General features: G+C 33.7%; 4 protein-coding genes across 4 annotated transcripts; 3 read left to right on the top strand and 1 right to left on the bottom strand.

Moving 5' to 3' along the window:
* Nucleotides 1-334: 334 nt before the first annotated feature.
* Nucleotides 335-1,831, bottom strand: LOC122596258 (60S ribosomal protein L36-2-like). The gene is made up of 4 exons (XM_043768809.1): nucleotides 1,724-1,831; nucleotides 966-1,071; nucleotides 674-873; nucleotides 335-516 (listed from the first exon to the last, which is right to left on the bottom strand). The coding sequence occupies exons 2-4, from the start codon at nucleotides 1,065-1,067 to the stop codon at nucleotides 486-488; spliced, it is 333 nt and encodes a 110-aa protein (XP_043624744.1). The 5' UTR covers nucleotides 1,068-1,071; nucleotides 1,724-1,831; the 3' UTR covers nucleotides 335-485.
* Nucleotides 1,832-6,385: 4,554 nt separating this feature from the next.
* LOC122594878 (phosphatidylinositol N-acetylglucosaminyltransferase subunit P-like) lies at nucleotides 6,386-8,824 on the top strand. The gene is made up of 4 exons (XM_043767180.1): nucleotides 6,386-6,589; nucleotides 7,337-7,409; nucleotides 8,391-8,509; nucleotides 8,700-8,824. Exons 1-4 carry the CDS (start codon nucleotides 6,403-6,405, stop codon nucleotides 8,822-8,824), a joined length of 504 nt encoding a protein of 167 aa, XP_043623115.1. The 5' UTR covers nucleotides 6,386-6,402.
* Nucleotides 8,825-10,066: 1,242 nt separating this feature from the next.
* Nucleotides 10,067-13,452, top strand: LOC122596477 (F-box/kelch-repeat protein SKIP4). Its single transcript, XM_043769057.1, has 3 exons — nucleotides 10,067-10,164; nucleotides 11,021-11,523; nucleotides 12,527-13,452. The coding sequence occupies exons 2-3, from the start codon at nucleotides 11,042-11,044 to the stop codon at nucleotides 13,122-13,124; spliced, it is 1,080 nt and encodes a 359-aa protein (XP_043624992.1). The 5' UTR covers nucleotides 10,067-10,164; nucleotides 11,021-11,041; the 3' UTR covers nucleotides 13,125-13,452.
* A 1,939-nt stretch (nucleotides 13,453-15,391) lies between these two features.
* On the top strand, nucleotides 15,392-19,294 carry LOC122594946 (integrin-linked protein kinase 1-like). Its single transcript, XM_043767231.1, has 11 exons — nucleotides 15,392-15,547; nucleotides 15,991-16,065; nucleotides 16,300-16,380; nucleotides 16,473-16,567; nucleotides 16,656-16,776; nucleotides 16,853-16,932; nucleotides 17,288-17,350; nucleotides 17,956-18,068; nucleotides 18,152-18,237; nucleotides 18,495-18,613; nucleotides 19,104-19,294. The coding sequence occupies exons 1-11, from the start codon at nucleotides 15,392-15,394 to the stop codon at nucleotides 19,240-19,242; spliced, it is 1,128 nt and encodes a 375-aa protein (XP_043623166.1). The 3' UTR covers nucleotides 19,243-19,294.
* Nucleotides 19,295-19,524: the final 230 nt, after the last annotated feature.

Raw genomic sequence — 19,524 nt, 5'->3', positions numbered from 1 at the left:
AAGTCATGTATGCAATTTGAGTTAATTCTCGTAGTAGGAGGTTTAATTTGGTGTTGCCAATAATTTTTTCTTTTTGTTTCAGAGCTATGGCTAGTAACATGGCCTCTATTACGATGATAAATCATCCCAAACTAATAGTCTAAAAATCTTCTTATTATCGATAGCCTAACTGTTCTAAACTTCTAATATCAATCAAGAATCACCAGCATAATAGTAAAATTCTTTTCCAGAAAAAAAAAAACATATTTGGAAATCGAACTTTTTGTTTCCGGGCAATATGCATATGAAGGTCATGTATGTTTGAAAAAAGAACAAAACAACGAATGGCAAAACATGCAACAATTAACATGCTTGACATAAGTGAATTATATAAGCCTTCAATCAAAATCCAAAAAACACTAATACAAGTAGGTTCAACAAGCATTCAAAACTGCCAACTCTATTCATTCAACACAAATCTCAGATTAGTTTTAAGCAACAAGAGCTCACTTCTTCTTCTCTGTGCCACCACCAGCCCTACAAATACGATTCCAAGCATAGAAAGCAAGGTAAGAAAACATACATAATCAACAGCATACAGAATTATGGATCAAACGAGAAACCACCATTATATTATTATGCGTTTATCATTATTGATGAATAAAAAAAATGAGAAAAAAGGTGGTCTTGTTACCTCATCTTGCGAAGAATATTGGACATCTCCTCACGCTTCTTCTTTGCTCTCTTGTGAGTACCCAATTTTCGCTTGGCAACTTTGAGTGCGCGTTTGTCCTTTCCAACCTTAAGAAGTTCAGTAATTCTCTTCTCATAAGGAGCAGCTCCGGCAACCTCTCTGATAAGGTTCCTCACAAAATGTGTTCTCTTACTTGTTTTCTAAATACCCAAAAAACCAAGAACCAAAATTAGATTAGCCCGCAATTAAATTTCAAACCATTTTCACAACATCTGCATTACAAATTACTTACCCCTTTCCTGTCAGAAGGCCGTGGTGCCAATTCCTTCTTGGTCACAACATGTCCTTTGTTTAGACCAACAAAGAGTCCCGTATTCGGCTGTTTTGGAGCCATTGTGCTGAAAACCGGATGCATTTCAGTACAAACCAATATACATTATACAAATACAGGCACAAAACACTTTACAGTCGATTAACCATCGCAATTAGACACGACCAGATAACAACACCAATAGTCCAGCACTAATGATATATTTTCCAACGCAAAGCTACTAAACCCGTATTTGTAAATCTCGGAACTTGCTCTAAGAAATACAACTCCAACTTTATACATCTAATATCATACACATTGTCTTTCAATTATATATCTTGTATAAACTAGTTCTCATTACCCTCGCCATATCGATAAGACGATAACTATCGTTGTCATTATAAGTAGCTTTTCATAGGCAAAACATCAACAATTAACTTATCAAATCCCTCATTAACATACCTATTAAGCTTTTACTAGTCACTACAATGTTAAACACTCATAATAATTATTTCAAGAAATTTAAAAAAAAAATAAAAACAAATCAGTGAGGCTTTATATCCAACAACATTTATCTTATATATATTCTAGAAGCAATAAAACTATAATTTACTTACAATGAATACATACAAATTTAATAGACATAAAACAAGGGATTTAACATATCATAGTCATAAGAAAAATTAAAAAAACAATAGATATTAAAAAGTGTATCAGGTTTTAAGTGTGAGAGAAAAAACCTCAAAAGTTTTGGTCCGGTCAGGTTGGGATTAGCGTGGTCGGCTGAGGAAGAAATGAAACCCTAAAATCATTAGATAACTTATATACTGCTATCGCTATGTCAAATATGGGCTTTTTCTGTTAATGGGACATAGCCTAAACGATGGGCCTATCAAATAATGTTCATTGGGTCTTTGTTTAGTGGGTTTGCTAATACGACAGAACTTGTACAGTCAGTGTACACAAGTACACAACCACAAAAAATTTATATTTATAAGTTTTATAAGTAATCAATAGAAAATAATTAATTCTTTTAAAATTCTTTTTAAAATTATGAAAATATGACATGTGGATTAACATTTTCTTAATTTCTTATGGTCTTATCTTGATATTGTCGCATGCCATGATGGCATGATCTTTGAGAATTAAGATGATGACTTAAAAGATATATCAATACCTTATTTTAACGTATCAAATTTTCTTGTGTTTTTTGGTAATATAGATACAAAAGTAAAAACTGTTAGTAAATTTTAAAGCGGGAAACGATACCGAATACCGTTTGTATGATTTTTTGGTATTAGTACAGTTTCAATTTTTTGGTTATTTTTATTATTTCAAACTCAGTTTGTTCCATTTTATTGACTACATTGAAAGTCTTATTTTGTATCAATAATGATTGTGTACTATAACCAACACACATGAATCATTAATGCATTTACCAATCATACTCTTATCAGTTATTGTTATTAATATTCTTAAATTCAAACATGTTTTTCAAGAAAAAAAATAAATATATCCGCTACTATTTTAAACCAAATATCTTTATATCAAATACCTACATCACTGACGCATCTGCAGCCACCAACGGTCGTTGCCACATCACCATCTGTCGATACCACTACATCACTGTCACTATCATCACCGTCGTATTGTGCGGGTACCATGTTCGTCTAAGTTCAAAATTTTCCATTGTCAAATCGTTTGTGTTAAGAATTAAAATGACTACCTGTATTCGTTAAATTCTCATAGGAGGGACAAACCCGACCCGGTTCATTTTTCTAAAAAATAATCAAATTTTATTTTCAATTTTTGGGAACCAGAATTTACCGATTAATCCTTTGGAATTACAACTCATATTAGAAATTTGTAAATGTGCAGCAAATCAAAATTTAGTATTTCCCGTTGTCAAATCGTTTGTGTTAAGGATTATTTTGCAACATCAAAAGTAGTTGGTGGAGTCCCTCCAACGTCAAAAGTGACTGGAGCCAAATAGGTAATTTTAAGAATAAAATTGCAATCACAATTACAACTAAATTTGTTATGTATCCAATTTCATGTTGTGTTTTATTGATTATGCATTCTACATGTTCGACTAAATGCCTCAATGAATTATCAAACTCATAATTTTTAGGTATCCCTTTTTCTATGCTCGTTTCTTTGTTTTCTTCACTTGATATTACATCTTTTATTCAAAAACCTTACAAAATGGTTTGAAATATGGATCTGCAGTTTTGGGTTTTTTCCAGATTTTATAAAGTTTGTTACTTTTTACTTGTTTTGATATTATTAAGTTAGAGGAGCGATATATACTCGTGGCAAAATCAAGAGATACGATGATGAACGAGAATTAGTGGATTACATGTGTCATAAGGTTTACCTTTAGGAGGATTATTAGGAGGAATTTATCGTTTTTCATTAGTTATGAGTAAAGTGTTAAGCATTAGTAGATGTTTCTTGAGAGAGTTTGTTGCATTTGCATTTTCCTCTCTAAGAGTTTAAATTATTCTCTTCTTTTCCTTGATGACCAAGGATCTACTTTAGCTTCATAAGTATTTTCTTGACTTTTGTGTTCATGTAACTACCTTACTAACTTCCCGAATAGTAGTCTTCTGATCCCGATCCACATTTTCTTCAAAAACCACATCTTTGCTTAGATTCAACTTGTTTTCTATAGGATCAAATAGCTTGTAAGCTTTAGACTTCTTACTAACACCAATAAGTACACGTGGCTTGCTTCTATCATTTAGTTTACTTTGCTTTTCACTCGGCACGTTTACATGTGCTAAACAACCAGAAACTCGAAAGTAATCTACATTAGGCTTACTGCCTCACCAAGTTCTTGCGAAGTCTTATTTTCCAGAGCTGCTGTTGGACACCTATTTAGAGCATGAATTACACCAAATTGCTGCATCTTCCCAAAGTTCTTTAGGCACGAGTTTCTTGTCTAACATATTGCAAACCTTATTCATGATAGTTTGATTTTTTGCAACCAAGGCTCTGATACGAATTGTTTTAGCAAAAAATACCAGAGATGAAACACAATGCTTCGATACTTTTATTCAGCATCGACACATAATGCTTCGATATTGACACAAAATGCTCTGCAAGAAAGAAAAGATATTGACAGTGAGACAAAATGCTTCGATACTTTTATTCAGAAGTAATGGACTTCAAATAGCCATTACAAAAGAAAAATCAACAGAAAAGATCTAAAATTACTCCTCAGAAAAAGTCTACTGATGACGGTCTCTTGTTAACAAAACAACTAGAAAGACTTTACGCGATGCATAAGACTCAGTAAAATACAAAGCCACCTCATTAGTAAGTGGCTAAATGCTTGATAGGTATGTAAATGAGGGAGTTCATAAGTTAGTCGTGGATGTTATGTCTATAAAAAGTTACGTATATTGACAGCGTAGCTATTGATATTGCATAGATGACTGGTTGCGGGTACTGAGAACTAGTTTATACAAGAGATATAGAAGACAATGTGTGTGACGAGATATTAGATCCACAACTAATGTTTACTGTCTGAGAGTTCAGTTACCATATGCTATTTAGTTCTTGTACATGTATTGCACATTGAGTTATATCGACATATGTTATGTGAATCATTTATGGTTTGTGAAGCAAAGTTGGGATAGCTGGAATATAGTGGATTTTTGTTATTGTTAAATGCTATACTTATATCTGTGTGTTTCAAGAGTCAAGACTTATGTATCCACTTGTCACTGACTTTTTCCCAGTCCATGTGGTCTTGTGGTATAAACACAGTGATCGTTAGTTTCACTGACAATTGGAATACGATAAATACAATAAATGAATTAATTGGCGAATTGACAATGTATGCAATAGCTGGCATCTCTGGAAGAGTCTTATCTAGAATTTAGAAAGTCTTAAATCTTAATATAGTATTATTACCTACGAGATTACTAGGAGGAACTTGAAGTATGTATGAAAATTATGTTAGCCAATGCCCAAGTTTAATTGATCATCTTGCAATTCAAACACCCTTCCATGATTATCTTATGACAAGCTGAAGATCTTTATCCATGGGACATTGACTACTTTTTTATTGCTCTACAAGATATGTATCAGTCTATAAAACATTCTCTCACTCATTGGTCATGTATACGAATACAAACCTTTTCTATGAGCTTTTGATAGGTAATGTTGGTAACTTTTAATCATCGGGTTGGCTGTCCTGTATCCATTTGAGTTATTCTACGTATTACTGTAGCCTCTGGCTGTTATTAGTTGTATTCGATCTATGAACCCATGATACTTAGCTTGTTAGGATTATGCATATATTGCGAATTATAGGTTGTTGTATGATTTTGTGTTCCAGAGGAATGCCTTGCAACATTATATTGATAGCCCGTGATTAGATCTTTGTACTATGTACTTTTTTATTCCACTTTGATGCATGGTAGATTCAGTTTTTCCATCCTGATGGATTTGTTCTTTGTTGAAATAAAAGAATATAGCTCACGCACACTTATGCAAAGTGATTTCACTAAATGTTTCTGATTGCACAATATTAAGTGCACAATTGCCTTATATAGGCAAAGCAAAAGAACCGAAAGGTAACCACTTTCCTGTTTGACCAATAACCGAAAGGTAACCACTTTCCTATTTGACCAATAAACTATGACCAAGTAAACACCTAACCAGCTAATAAGTTGCAAGTTGCAACTGATACTAAACACATTAAAGTAACGTGCATAAAACATAGCTCAAGTGAAGTTGCAACTTTAACGTTTTTTTGTTCAGAATGTTTGTTATTTGTAATTATAAGCTGTCAAAAATTAACTTCCTCATATCTTTTTTTAGCTGATTATCTCGAGTGTTAACTAGGAACGTAACAAATATAGCAGATGTGAATCCTCATATGAATTACCAAAAGTCTAGAATTTAGCTGTAAGTAACCATATGGAATGTCCAACCAAAATTTGTTTTATGAGCTTTGTAGTGTGTGGGAATGAGAATAGTGAGCCGTGAAAGATGAGGTTACTTGGTCCTTTTTTAAAACTACTAAGTCTGGTTGGTTGGATGTAACTGATGGCTCTGTTTTTTGAAGTATTTGAGTGTATCTGGAATGTGAAAGAATTTGAGAGCCGAAGATCAAAGAGGTTCTGGTGGTCTAGTATTTTCTTTTATACAATATTGTATAGTGGGTACGAATGTTGATGTATCACTTGGGGTTGTCCAAGTTTGTTTTTGATACCTGTAAACTTTGATACTTAATACAAGTTCACCTTTTGGGTAAAATAACTGTAAGTAAGCAAATATGGGTGTGTAGGTCCTCTTGTAAATCTTATCATATGCTGTACTAGCTTGTAAAAGTTTAGACATTTTTCTTGGAGTGATAATTGTTGTATTTTGTGACACTAGATGTGGGTGCTGGATACAAAAGGCGATGGAAGATCAGCGTTCATTCAATAGCCCTAGAAGGACCCTTACTTATTCTAGAAACAGGGGAGCAACTTTCTCTGTTTTTGAAGCAGACAACAAGGCTTCTGGTGTTGGTGTATCGGGAGAGCATGGTCCAAATCCTTCTGAAGTTTATGGATTTGTAGGAGCCATTTCAACAGTTGTCGCTACAGGTATTCTCCGTCTTTTACACTTTAATATCTTCTTGCTTATATCATGTTAAAGAGAGGCATAAATAGCTACTAGAATGAACAAGCCAAAATGATTGAAAATCACCTAAAGTGTTTCTTATTGCAGTTCATTGACCCAACCTGTTTTGACATATAGAAAATTACCAGTTTTGTTGTTGCCGGACTCGTCCGTCCACCTAGTTTGTTACCTTCGGTTCACATCTACAGTCTGTAATGACTTCTATATGACCGAAAGTCACCCATTGTGTGTTGTTATTGCGAAATTATCATTCTTCATTCACTCAGCCTGTTTTGACATGTATAGAACTGACCAGTTTTGCTGTTACCAAATTTGTCTGGTCCAGCGATTTTTGTCACCTTTTGTTCACATCTACAATGACTGCCTAAAAGCATTTGGCAGAGTGAGTGAAAATATTGCTATTATCACATCAAAATGGTTACACAATATATATACAATTGATTAGACTGTGTTAAATGTTGTAAGTGTCCTCCAATAATGATGAACTAAAGGAATGTCGTGGACCACGGTCAGTAGCATTAAGAAACAATGACAATGCAACTAAGGTATTTGTCAAGAAGGAAATGTTAGTATCTTCATGATTTCATAGTAAATAAAGGAGAATTTTTTGACTTCTTATTGGGTTACGTTCTATCATGTCCAACTGTCTGCAATGAAATTTCTGTGTGGTTAGAGGATTTCAATATTAATTTACTTTGTTGTGCCGGCAATTATCTTCATGATATGGGCATACATTCCTGATCCTTGGTTACATTCTATTGGGATCTTCTACTATCCTAACAAGTACGTATGCACGACCCTTTTAGTCCTTGCTTTCCATTTGCTTTGTATACCTTGATCTAAAATTCTCATTTAGGTTTTCATTCTGTATGCAAAAGTGAGATGATATTATTTGAACATCTAGAAGAAAGATGTTAGAGGTGGCAATTTCAACCCGTTACTTTGTGCATGGGTTGAAAAGCTTACATTATTATACTCCATGTAGTCAATTTCGGTGGTATACCGGTGGTATTTCGGTTTTCGGTCCTCAACTGGTATACCGGTATAGATTTTTGTCTAAAATTTCGGAACCGAGATTTTCGGTGAAATTTACCGAAATGGTATATCTTTGAAAGCTCAGACGGAGAGAATAAACGGACTCTTCAAATTTCGGTCCAAATCTCGGTGGTATTTAGGTGGTATACCAGTTTTTCAGATTTTTTTATTTTTTATTAAATTATTTTTGTCCAAACTAACAAACAACATAAGAAACATTCAATTTTTTAAGTATTAACACTAATCTATCAAATATTGACACTTTTAAGCTTGATTTTGATATTTAAATTGAGTATTAATTTAATATAATTGCTATATGTGTGTATAATTGCAATCTTTTTGGTATATATATACTTATATATAATATTTTTCATAATATTAAGATTACCGAAATACCACCAAAATACCACTGAAATAACCGATATTTCAAATACTAGTCCTTGACCGAAACACCGAAATTTTGGTCCTTAACTACTTAATTTTTATACAAATAATATATGCCTTGTAGACCTGTATTTTACACACAACTAATCTATAATAAAATGAAAAGTTAGGACAAAAGGTTTTATTGGTCAACCTAACTTATACAAACTTACCTGAGTACCTGATCTGACCCGAATGAACCTATTTTGAGTTACTCACCCTGCTCTTTTTGATCCCATCAGATAACCAACATTTGCGGCACTTGTTAATTTGTTATTGAATCTAATATTTGGCATCATCTTTCAGGTATTGGGCACTGGCTCTTCCAGCTTACGCCATTGTGACAGCTGTAACTATCTTTATATTTTACATTGGCCTCAACTTTATGGCAACTCCACCCCCAACATCCCTGAACTCGATATATGGTGAGTTGGTTTTTCTATAATGCTAGTGTCTAAGATTACTTACTGCTTAAAGTACAAAATATAGAGTTGTGGTGTGAGCAAGTGAGACCAGACAAAGCAATAAGTACCCCGGGTTCATTTCCCTCAAATGCTTTTAGGGATCTACTCGAGAATGTTCCGCAAGTTTTGTGTTTATGGATATTTTTTGCAGATGAAAACAGCAAAGATCCTGTGTGCTTTGATCCTAAGTTAGACGAAGATGACCGACCCATCGAACCTTACTCTGATATTGGAATCAACCAGATCAATGAGCTGATGTTCAAAGATTGGAAATAACATAATGCTGATTGTTCTTAGTATTCAATTATACTCTGGACCACATATGCATCATTCGATGCTATTACAAGTCTTTTGTGATTAACCTTTTTATAAATTTGGTGTGTTAAACTGTTGACATGATCTGATGACATCATTGAACAAAAAGCTGTGCATGTATAGAAATTTTCACCTTTTTTTATGTTAGTTCTGTAATAAAATGAAATTCTTAAGCTGTAGTATTGTTATTTTGAAGTTTCTTTGTAAACAGAAGGGATTACCCATATCTTTCAGTATCATACAACTATTTCATTCATATAGAATCTTAAATGTTGCAATATATATAAGGTGTCGTCATTTATGCCACAAAGTCACAAACGAATTCTTTTTTGTGTGGAAAAATCTTGTTTTTTTTAACATTCAGTCAGACATGATTTCTGGCCTGGGCATATGTTTGAAGGGGCATAAAAATGTTGAAAGTTTTATATATATATATGTATAAGTATTAAGTATTATATATATAGATAGATTTGATTCCAATAATTAGTTAATGACTAAATTATAAATACTATAATTTTGTTATTGTTATAAAGTTTCATTCATAAAAAAATTGGTTATATTTATGAATTTCTAAGAGCTTGGGGCATATTTTTTTTCGACTTGGGCACTTGAATTCTAGGGACTAACATCCATTTTTGGTATTCCTTGTTTACATCCACATTGGTATCCTTGATTTGCGAGACTCTTTGAATAAGCCTTGCCATTGGCATAGATCTCTAAAAAGAGAAAAGATTATATATTTTCTGATAAATATACCGCACATTATATTGGTTAGTTTTATCTCTTGTTTATTTATATTTTTTTAAACGACAAAAAAACTTCATTTTCAAAAGTTACAAATAATTAATGAGTGTCAAATGTAAAATTTATCTAGTAGTTATCCGGATTACTTCTCTCATGAAAATTGTAAACTTGTACCAGATAACCATAATAATATATTTATTTTCACATAGCAAACGGAAACAATGATTAATTTCTATTTTATTTTCTTTCTTAAGAATTTTTTTTAATCTACATCATTGGATATTATAAGTTTTGAAACTCGATCTCGATCTCGATCTAACCAAGCTACATGTCGAATAAGATATGATATATGAGTATTTTTTTTTTTTTAATTTTATTTTTTATATAATTTTTTTCATATTTGCATTTGCTCCCCCACAAGTAAAAAATAACTCATAAAATGACCCCTCATTTATCACTCATCTATTCATTTTCATACATCATTGTTGGAAAATTGGATCATAGATTCCAAAAATCTCGAATTTTATGAAAAAATCGATCAGAAATTGATATAAACGGTTTGTAATGTTTTTTGCTCTACTCATTTAATCTCCATTTTAATTTTGATTTCATTTTAGGTATTACTTAGTCCTCCCTGTGATCTTAGATATATTGTTATTCCTTTTATTATTATTATTATTATATTATTATCGTTACATTGATCTGATCTAGAAATTGATTAAAATGTGTTTTTGTTTCAGTTAATTCAGTTTGTTGGTTTGATATTTTGTGGTTTTGATGTGATTATCAAATCTGTCACAAACAAATGATCGGAAATGTATTCAACTTTATGCATTTTGCTATTTTGACCGGATAAATGCCGGGATTAGAACCCGTGACCTCTGCCGGGTTTTTTATGTTGTATGTTGCGTCTATCGCTTGGGAAGCGTTTATTGTCAACAAATATTCGTTCCCGAGAAGAGGCTCATTGTTGTTTTAGGAATAAGCCCATGTGTGCATATGAACAATTTGTTGGTTTATGATATCCACTTAGTAAGAAAAAAAGCAGAACTGTGAAATAAGTAAGAAAAATAAGGACTTTTTAAAGATGTTATAACTTTCAATTAAAGAGTCGATTAACTTAGAATCGACTTTATGCTCACAAAATGTTGGTCGTACGGCTTCACAGTCAATAGTTTAGCGGAGACCAGTTTTGCATTATAATTTTTTTCCCATTAATGTGACTTGATGAATCTCAAATCAACGTGAAACTGTGTTGTGTGAGTTGTATGCGTGGTTCTATTCATTTTGAGTTGTGCTTCTTTTGTAACTATAAATTGCTACTTTCAGTCTATATTAAGTTTTAAACATGTAGGTATGTCCGTATATAGGAGATGATAGTTTGTTATAACGAGGTTCTTTGAAACGTTACAGAGTTGAATTGGTTGCAAGAACATGGAAATTATGGGAAGTGGTTCAGAGGGTTCAAGTGAAACTGTCTCTACACAATCATCATTGATCAGTGGTATACCAGATGAGATTGCTCTAATATGTTTGGCGAGGATTCCTCGTAGATATCATTCACTCCTGAAATGTGTTTCAAGGAAATGGCGGGATTTGGTTTGCAGTGAAGAGTGGCGTTCCTATCGTCAAAAGCATAATTTGGCTGAAACTTGGATTTATGCATTGAGTAAAGACAAAATGGATCAACTTTGTTGTTATGTATTAGATCCGAGTTTGCCCAAAAAAGGTTGGAAGCGTATCCCTGACCTTCCAACTCGTTGTTTGAAAAGAAAAGGTGTAGGCTTTGAAGTTTTGGGTAAAAAGATATACTTTATGGGTGGATGTGGTTGGATTGAAGATGCTACAGATGAAGCTTTTTGCTACGATGTTAGTAGGAATGCATGGAGCGAAGCTTCTCCTTTGTCAACTGCAAGGTATTATATATTGTTTCTTGATTAGAACCTATTATATAGAATAATCAAGTTATTTACGAATGCAGATAGTATGCCTACAAATTGACCTCACAATGTTTGATGCATGGTGTCACGATCCATAGTTGTAGATTTGCGCTGTGGTTGATGTTGTACTTAAATCTCTTTTCACAACCTGTGTTAACCTTAACTTCTAGTGTGCTTGAACAAATTTTTTTCGTTTTGTCAACAAGGATGTCTTAGAACATCTTGTTTGGACAACCTCTGAAGTATATATACTCCCCACGGCATGGTCATAGTTGCATAGTAAATTGACACTTATGTTGTTTTGTAAAAGTATGAAAAGAAACTGAACTGATCTTTTAAGTTTTGACAGGAGAGAAGCAAGAGCTTGATTTTGTTAATTAAAGAAAATTAGGAAGTGTTTTCTGTAATATAGGATGAGATAACTGGACTACATGCTGCCTTTACGGGTACAATTTATGGTTTTGTCTTTTGGTACCAAATTATGGGTGTTTGGATTTGTCTTTTGAAACCAATTAGTATGATTATTGCAATTTAATATCAAGTTTTTAAAGGTTGGCTTTACAGATTGTAGTTTTATTTATGTGATAGTATTGGTTCCAAGTATGCAGTTTTGGATGATTCAGTTTCATAACAACTGTAACAAAGTTAAACGCTAGCTTAGTTTGAGAGACTTTCACTCCCATATCAGTAGTAGTCTCTTCTTATTCATAAGCTTTCCCCTTTTTGCGCATTTTATGTATTTTCTAAATAATGTGAATTTGTCAAAACACAAACAACTGATGATTCTATGATTATTACAATTCCAAAACACAATCTCCTGGGCTAGTTTTATTGCAGATGATTCCCATCATTTAATGTCACACAGTCACTTTCAACACCGCATGTCCAAACACTCCCTTAATCACATGCCATATGTGATCTTTTAAATTAATTAAGAGCTACTGACCATGAAAGTATCTGGCTTTGCCATTTTGTTCAGGTGCTACTTTGCCTGTGCAGCAATGGATGGTAAAATGTATGCTATTGGTGGGCTAGGATCAAAATCCGTCGATCCACATTCTTGGGACACTTTTGATTCTGACAAAAACGTATGGACATCTCATATGGATCCAAACGTTGTCCCAGAAATCGAAGATACTCTAGTAGTAGATAGGAAAATTTACATCAGATGCGGGTCTTCGGCTGTATCTTCTCATGTGTATGCAGTCGTGTATGATCCATTAAACGGCACATGGCAACATGCAGATGCTGATTTGGTGTCTGGCTGGCGAGGCCCAGCAATAGTAGTGGATGAAACTCTTTATGTGTTAGATCAGAGTTCAGGAACCAGAGTGATGATGTGGCGAAAAGATACTAGAGAATGGGAAGCATTTGGAAGACTAGCGTCTATTCTTACCCGGCCTCCTTGTCAGCTTGTTGCTATTGGCAAGAAGATATATGTGGTTGGAAAGGGGCTTAGCACGGTGGTTTTTGATGTTGATAAAGCTGCTAATATGGATGGAGTGTTGGTTAGTACTTCTGTGCCAAAGTTACCTTCTGATGATGATGTAATTAGGTGCAAGTCTGTATCGTTGTGATCCTTTTTTGTATACAATAAGCCTTTGTTTTACTTGATTGTGCACCCTAGAAAAATCTTGCTTGACATATAGTCACTACAAGAAAGATGGCTAATTATGAAGACATTTCTATTGGGGTTGTTTGAATTTCACTTACAGACACTTAATGTTTGTGCAGACTTATCGGATTCAGTATCAAGTTCTCTACTTTGTACGTTTTATATAAAATGAAACAAGTGTTGGAATGTATTCTTATGATTAGTCCTTCAGGTTAAGGAATTGTCTTGAGCACAATGTGTCAAATGAATTTGATTATTACAATGTCATATAGCAGAAGCATCTTTAAATATTATTTTGTGTAGCAAATTTTATTAGATCCGTGTTTTATTTTTCTTTTGTTGAACACACGATCACGAGGCTATCATGTTATCTAATATCACATAATCGTTTTTAAATCACAGATTTTAGCAATAACGTTTCTTGTTTTGACTGTTGTCTTGCGTTGCTCTTTTCTTGTAGGTACAAGGAAGAGACAAATATAGACAAAAATAAATTGCATTGTAAATAAAGAATAACAAAGTTGAATGGACCCAACAATTTTTTGATTTACTACTAAAAAAAAAAAATCATATGACTATTAACTAAATAAGAGATTTGACAACTTAACAGAATAACACCAAACTTGAGCACATACCTAGATATGATATTTGAGCTCAAGCCTAACTCGAACCCAGAAACCGAAACAGTGAAGGAAATCATAAACTGGTTCTGGAAGGAAACCTCACACAAATATTTCCCACCAAAAAAAATTATTCAGTTACCCATTCAAATGTCTCCCCACCAATCAAACATGGTGAAATACTCAATGTCTTGCTTTTCACCTTTTAAATCATAAATAATCATACCTTTTTGCATTTCTTGGTAACTCAGTATTTTCTTGTTCTTATTTGTCCATTCATAAATTTCATCGGTGATAAATATTGTATAAAACATATAAAAGCTTCAGTGTCAACCTCTACAAAACTTGCTCTCATCTCTCTAACAAGAGAATCATGGAGTCTGGGTTTGCCACAGAAGCTTCAACACCTGATCCTCCATCATCACCTTCCATCATAGTCAGTTACTATTTAATTTAAATACTCCGTATAATTTTAGTGCCTTTGACCTTATATGTGTGTTTTTGGTGACAATATGATCTTTGGGTTCCGTAAATTTTTCATCAAGTTCGCATCTTGTGATTGAACATACTAGTACTTTGTAAATCAAAATTGAGTGATAGATTGACACCTAGTTAAATTTTGCCTGTGTTTCTTTGTAAATTGTAGACAAATAATACTTCTGTGCAAAGTTGTAGACTTGACCAGGTCTTTTTGCTTTCTTGTTTTCGTTTATCTTTGGATTCTGTATGTTTATGTATGTATATATGTGTCCTATTATCTAATATTTGGCATAGAAAAGGCAACACATGTCTCTTGTTATATTTAGTCCAGTGTCCAACCTATACATCTGTGCTTCGGTTGTAGTAGGTATCGATGAATATATGATCCAGCTTTTTATAGTTTATGCGTTTTACATCAATCTTTGCGATAATGTTTGAATCATGTGGTCAAACAAGTTATTCTGTAAATCCTAAATTGCAATGTTAAACTTGTTTACTTTGAAGATTAAACCGTTTTAATCAGTAGTTAACTCTGCATAATCCAGCATAGCATTCTTATTTTTCCTCCATGATCACATTGAATCTTCATTTAAGTTCCCTAATAGGGACTCGCTTAACCACCAAATTTGTCAAAATATGTTCCCAGTTTTCAAGTTATGCTTAAGTTTTGAACACTATTCAGCAAATATTTTACTTAAATGAAGTTTTCTGCAATGTCCAAGTATAATTTGTGCAAGTATTTTACCTGTAACATTTTACAAACACATTTAGCCCTGTCTGCAAAAATATCAAAAATTCCCACAACATTGACACTTCAGCAGGACATTTACATGAAAGTATTTTGTCCTACTAACTTTTACAAATTACTTATAGGCTATAATAGATTTTGTTAAAATAGATTTGTCGCAAGTATTTATCTGAATGTTTGAGACTTTTTTATAGGTTAAAATAGATTTTGTTACCGTGCTGGGGAATTTGGATAAAGTTAGTTATCAGTATTAGTCAAAAACTAACTAAAAGTTCAATGAATTCTATGTTATGGTTGCAGCAAATGAAAGCGCAAAAGTCTGACTCAGAGGGCCCATACCGGCTTCTTTACTGTTCGGGTAAGGGAAACAAATGGGGTGTTATGCAAGAGCTTGATAAGGGCGTAGAACCAAATGTAGGAGATTATGACAAAAGGACAGCACTTCACCTTGCTGCTTGTGAAGGATGCACTGAAATTGTTCTCCTACTTCTAGAGAAAGGAGCTGATGCCAACTCAATGGACCGTTGGGGTCGCACTGTAAGTTCATTTCTTGATAAAATTCTATATATATTTGAATCATTGTAAAGAATGACTTTAGAGGCTCATATGTTGCATTTTGTAGAGAATTTATTTTCATATCTAAACTAAAGATGGTAAGACGCTAGTATTAGTCGAGTTGGAAAATAGGTTAAATTGGGTTTGGATCAATACAGGTCATCTTTGTGTAGGCCTAGAAAGCTCAGGTCTGGTTGATCTGAAACTCTTAAAGTGTCTTTTTTTTAGTTAAAAAATAGTTGGCTTGTTTTACAGAAGATATATTGTTATAATAAGAATCTAATTACAGTATTATCTAACAAATCAATTGAGGAGGGTGCATGACAAATGCACTATGGGAGACATTCAATCCATCCGATATGTTTCGTTAATAGTGTATTTTTAAGGACTTTAACCATGTTACCCCTTTGGATGGTTATGTGTAGCCACTTTCAGATGCACGTAGCTTAGGTCACTTGGAAATTTGCAAAATCCTCATGGCGCATGGAGGAATTGATCCGGTAACGTTCTTTCTCAAACATATTCCCTCCTTTCCTTGAAAAAGTCGATGCAAATGTGAACTGTCTATCCTTCAAGTTATGCTTGTTACTTAATCAAAATTTTGAAAAGCAAATTAAGTTTGATACCCAACATTTCAACATGTACTATCTCTTATAAGATTTAATGAGGTTCCCTCATCAATCATTCTTGTTCAAGATATCCGTTTAACCTCAAACGTTAAACTGTATTTACAGCTTGGACGTGATTCTCAGACTCCATGTTACCAGATTCACTATACTGAAGTTCAAATGCATGGAGCAACTCTTATCGGAGAAGTAAATACTTCATTTAATCTTCATGAAAATAGATATACTGTGTAATAACGGAACTTCATGACCCATCTTGACCATGCTACACCTGACAGCAGGGTGCGTATGGTGAAGTTTATAAAGTAAAATGGCGTGGCACAGAAGTCGCTGCAAAGACAATCCGGTCTTCCATTGCATCAAATGAGAAAGTGAGGTGAGCTTTCATCAATGCTAGTCAAAGCTAGAACTCTGCTTGACCCTTAAAAGTAAAACACGGACTCATCATGATAAATGGGTTACAGGAAAGCCTTTTTGAAGGAACTTGCATTATGGCAAAAGTTGCGGCACCCAAATATAGTGCAGTTTCTTGGTGTTTTGAAGGACTCAGACCGCTTGATATTCCTAACGGAATATCTAAAAAATGTTGGTAATTTTGTTTTCAGGCTATTTTCTGGTTTGTGGACTTTGATATATACTTATAACTTTGGATTTAATTTAGGGAAGTTTGTATGATATTCTAAAAAAGAAAGGAAAACTTGATCCACTGACTGCTGTTTCTTATGCTTTGGATATTGCAAGGTATTGTATCTCTCGCCTCTTTTGTTTATTTTATGTTGGTATTTTCACATTTGGGTTGTACTCTATGTGTGAACAGTTTTACTCGATGCAAAAAATAAAGAGTTGAATAACCATTGGTCTTATCTCCATTAGTGGCGATAGCGACAAATGTCCCGAAGAGTACAGTATGACTCTTATGATGTCAAGTTGAATATTTTTTAATTCAAACTTGATGTGGATTTTTGTAACATTGAGCACCAAAATGTTTCGAATTGTTTTGCACTTGATTTATGTAATGATAGAATTAAGATTTTATGTAGAAGCTGAAGAATTGGCATGAATATTTGAAGTTTAACACTATTCTTATGATCTGCAGGGGTATGAACTATCTTCATCACCACAAACCGCATGCTATAATTCACAGAGATTTGACCCCAAGGTATGTACCAGAACATTGTTGTTATGAAACAAGCGAGGTCAAACACGACAGTAGAAGTGAACAAATATGGCGGGGTTGGTCAAAACTCAAAATGGATACCTTTCTAGTGCATGCTGAAAAAAGAGGCCGGTTAGGACCAGGTTTGGGTTGGAGCCAAACCCTTTTGTCTGCTGTAAGAAATACATTTTCAAAATTGATATTATTTCATTACTAATATATTTCTTCAGTAAGATGATGTAGGAGGTTTTATGCATTCAAATACATTTTGGACAACATATGGCCAATTTGCCAGTCATCTTTTGAAGCTAATTCATTAGTTCGTTACTCGTTACGGATAACCATAACTAGCATCGACGCATTCATAAGTAAATGGGTCAAAAAGCAATGCGATCCACTTGAAAGCACTGATAGATCCAGGATTCTTGCCAAGATAGGATACACACTATAACAATTTTTAAGGAACATGGAACACTACAAAATCTTTGGGCATGGAATTCCCAGAATTTTCATTTTACATTTTTACTGACCCACAAATTCTTAGTTTAGGGTCTATGCTCTTACCAACTAATTTCGGAGTTCTGTATGATCAATCCAAAAAATTTCAGAAATGTGTTGCAAGATGAAGCCGGGCGTCTCAAAGTGACAGACTTTGGATTGAGCAAGATTGCGCAAGAGAAAGATATTTATGGCTACAAAATGACTGGAGGAACTGGATCATGTATTAAAATCTGTCACTTTCTTATATTGTGAAGTCAAGAAACCTTTTAAATTGGATACTCATTTCTTTCTTCGTTTTTTTAGATCGATACATGGCTCCTGAGGTATATCGTCGAGAATCATATGGCAAGAGTGTTGATGTTTTCTCATTTGCTTTGATTGTTCATGAAGTAAGTCATACTCACCGAGTCACTTCTCACTGAAAAAAAAAAAAAATACATAGTTTGGCTTTGATTGTTAATGAAGTAAGTCAAACCAAGTTTTCAAGATTGGGTGAAACAGAAAGCATTCTTTTTAAGGCTTCATAGAAATGGTGCCAATAAAAAAGTTTGTATTCATGATAACCAAAGCTAAAATGCACGGAGGACCATTTTGTTTTGAGTGACTTTTTGCGTATTTAGATCTTGCATTTTACACTTGGCTTTAGATGTTTCAAGGAGGACCATCAAATAGAGAAGAACCACCTGAGCATGTGGCTGATAAACGGGCATATGAGGACTCAAGGCCACATTTATCTTCATATTTATACCCGGAACAAGTGAGGATGTAAGTTATACAAATCTTTTGATTTCAACTAGATATATAGTTTATTGAAATTATTTTCCAAGAATGGGTTACGAAATGATTCATAATCTGATCTTTGAGAAAACAAAATATCAAGATAAATGGTAAAGCTTGCAGCAAGATTTTGTCAAAGCAGGACATTTTACAGTCTGCTGTTTTCTTTGAATTATATATGTACAAGATCCTTGCATAATGAAGCATTTATATTTTCGCCCTCATTTAATTTGACTTTAAGGTCAAACGAATCTCTTATCAAAACTTCGAACATTGTTTTAAATCCATCAAAGTTTATTTAGTGTTGGATTTTATGACCAGCAATAGGAACAGAAAGAGATTGGTGTTATACTTATATTCTTGGCCCAAAACCTCATAGTCATATATGAACTTGGAACTTGGAACTTGGAAGTTCTATGTTTGACCTCAAAAGTCAAACTGTCCCAAACAGCCCAAGTAAAGAGCTTTTATCTTGCAGGCTTCTAAAGAAATGCTGGCACAAGAATCCTGAATCAAGGCCAAAGTTTGAAGACATAATAACAGATCTCGAGGCTATTTTGGAAGAAGAACAAAAAAAAGTGGACATCGGGTATTGCCAAAGCTGCATAATCTGTTGAGGCGAGTCGTTACCATTTCAAGAAACGTTTTGCCTTTTTGGGCATTTTGTATACATATGTATGCATGTATGCATACAAAGATATGATCTTGAAGTTGGTCTATTAAGTTGGTGTATATATGTGATGTGGTATGTATAAAAAGCTGTGGAGTATCAGAAGCATTAGTTGATCTTATAAGACGACTTTTGCTTGAACTTATGAATAAAATTCTTCTTTTCTGTAAGTTGACGTATGACATTAGCATTTTACTTGGTCCTGTATAAAAGGTTAGTCGTCGAATTT

The sequence above is a fragment of the Erigeron canadensis genome, chromosome 4 (assembly GCF_010389155.1).
Source record: "Erigeron canadensis isolate Cc75 chromosome 4, C_canadensis_v1, whole genome shotgun sequence".
In the NCBI taxonomy this organism is placed as follows: domain Eukaryota; kingdom Viridiplantae; phylum Streptophyta; class Magnoliopsida; order Asterales; family Asteraceae; genus Erigeron; species Erigeron canadensis.
This window is presented reverse-complemented; position numbering and strand designations above follow the sequence as displayed.

Coding starts and splice junctions, on each gene's coding strand:
- LOC122594946 (XM_043767231.1), top strand. CDS start 15,392: ATGCAAGAGCTTGATAAGGGCGTAGAACCAAATGTAGGAGATTATGAC. Junction 18,069..18,151: donor GACTGGAGGAACTGGATCAT/GTATTAAAATCT, acceptor TCGTTTTTTTAG/ATCGATACATGGCTCCTGAG. Junction 18,238..18,494: donor TTGCTTTGATTGTTCATGAA/GTAAGTCATACT, acceptor ACTTGGCTTTAG/ATGTTTCAAGGAGGACCATC.
- LOC122596258 (XM_043768809.1), bottom strand. CDS start 1,067: ATGGCTCCAAAACAGCCGAATACGGGACTCTTTGTTGGTCTAAACAAA. Junction 874..965: donor GGCCTTCTGACAGGAAAGGG/GTAAGTAATTTG, acceptor TTGGGTATTTAG/AAAACAAGTAAGAGAACACA. Junction 517..673: donor AATATTCTTCGCAAGATGAG/GTAACAAGACCA, acceptor TCGTATTTGTAG/GGCTGGTGGTGGCACAGAGA.
- LOC122594878 (XM_043767180.1), top strand. CDS start 6,403: ATGGAAGATCAGCGTTCATTCAATAGCCCTAGAAGGACCCTTACTTAT. Junction 6,590..7,336: donor TTCAACAGTTGTCGCTACAG/GTATTCTCCGTC, acceptor TTGTGCCGGCAA/TTATCTTCATGATATGGGCA. Junction 7,410..8,390: donor ATCTTCTACTATCCTAACAA/GTACGTATGCAC, acceptor ATCATCTTTCAG/GTATTGGGCACTGGCTCTTC.
- LOC122596477 (XM_043769057.1), top strand. CDS start 11,042: ATGGAAATTATGGGAAGTGGTTCAGAGGGTTCAAGTGAAACTGTCTCT. Junction 11,524..12,526: donor TCTCCTTTGTCAACTGCAAG/GTATTATATATT, acceptor CATTTTGTTCAG/GTGCTACTTTGCCTGTGCAG.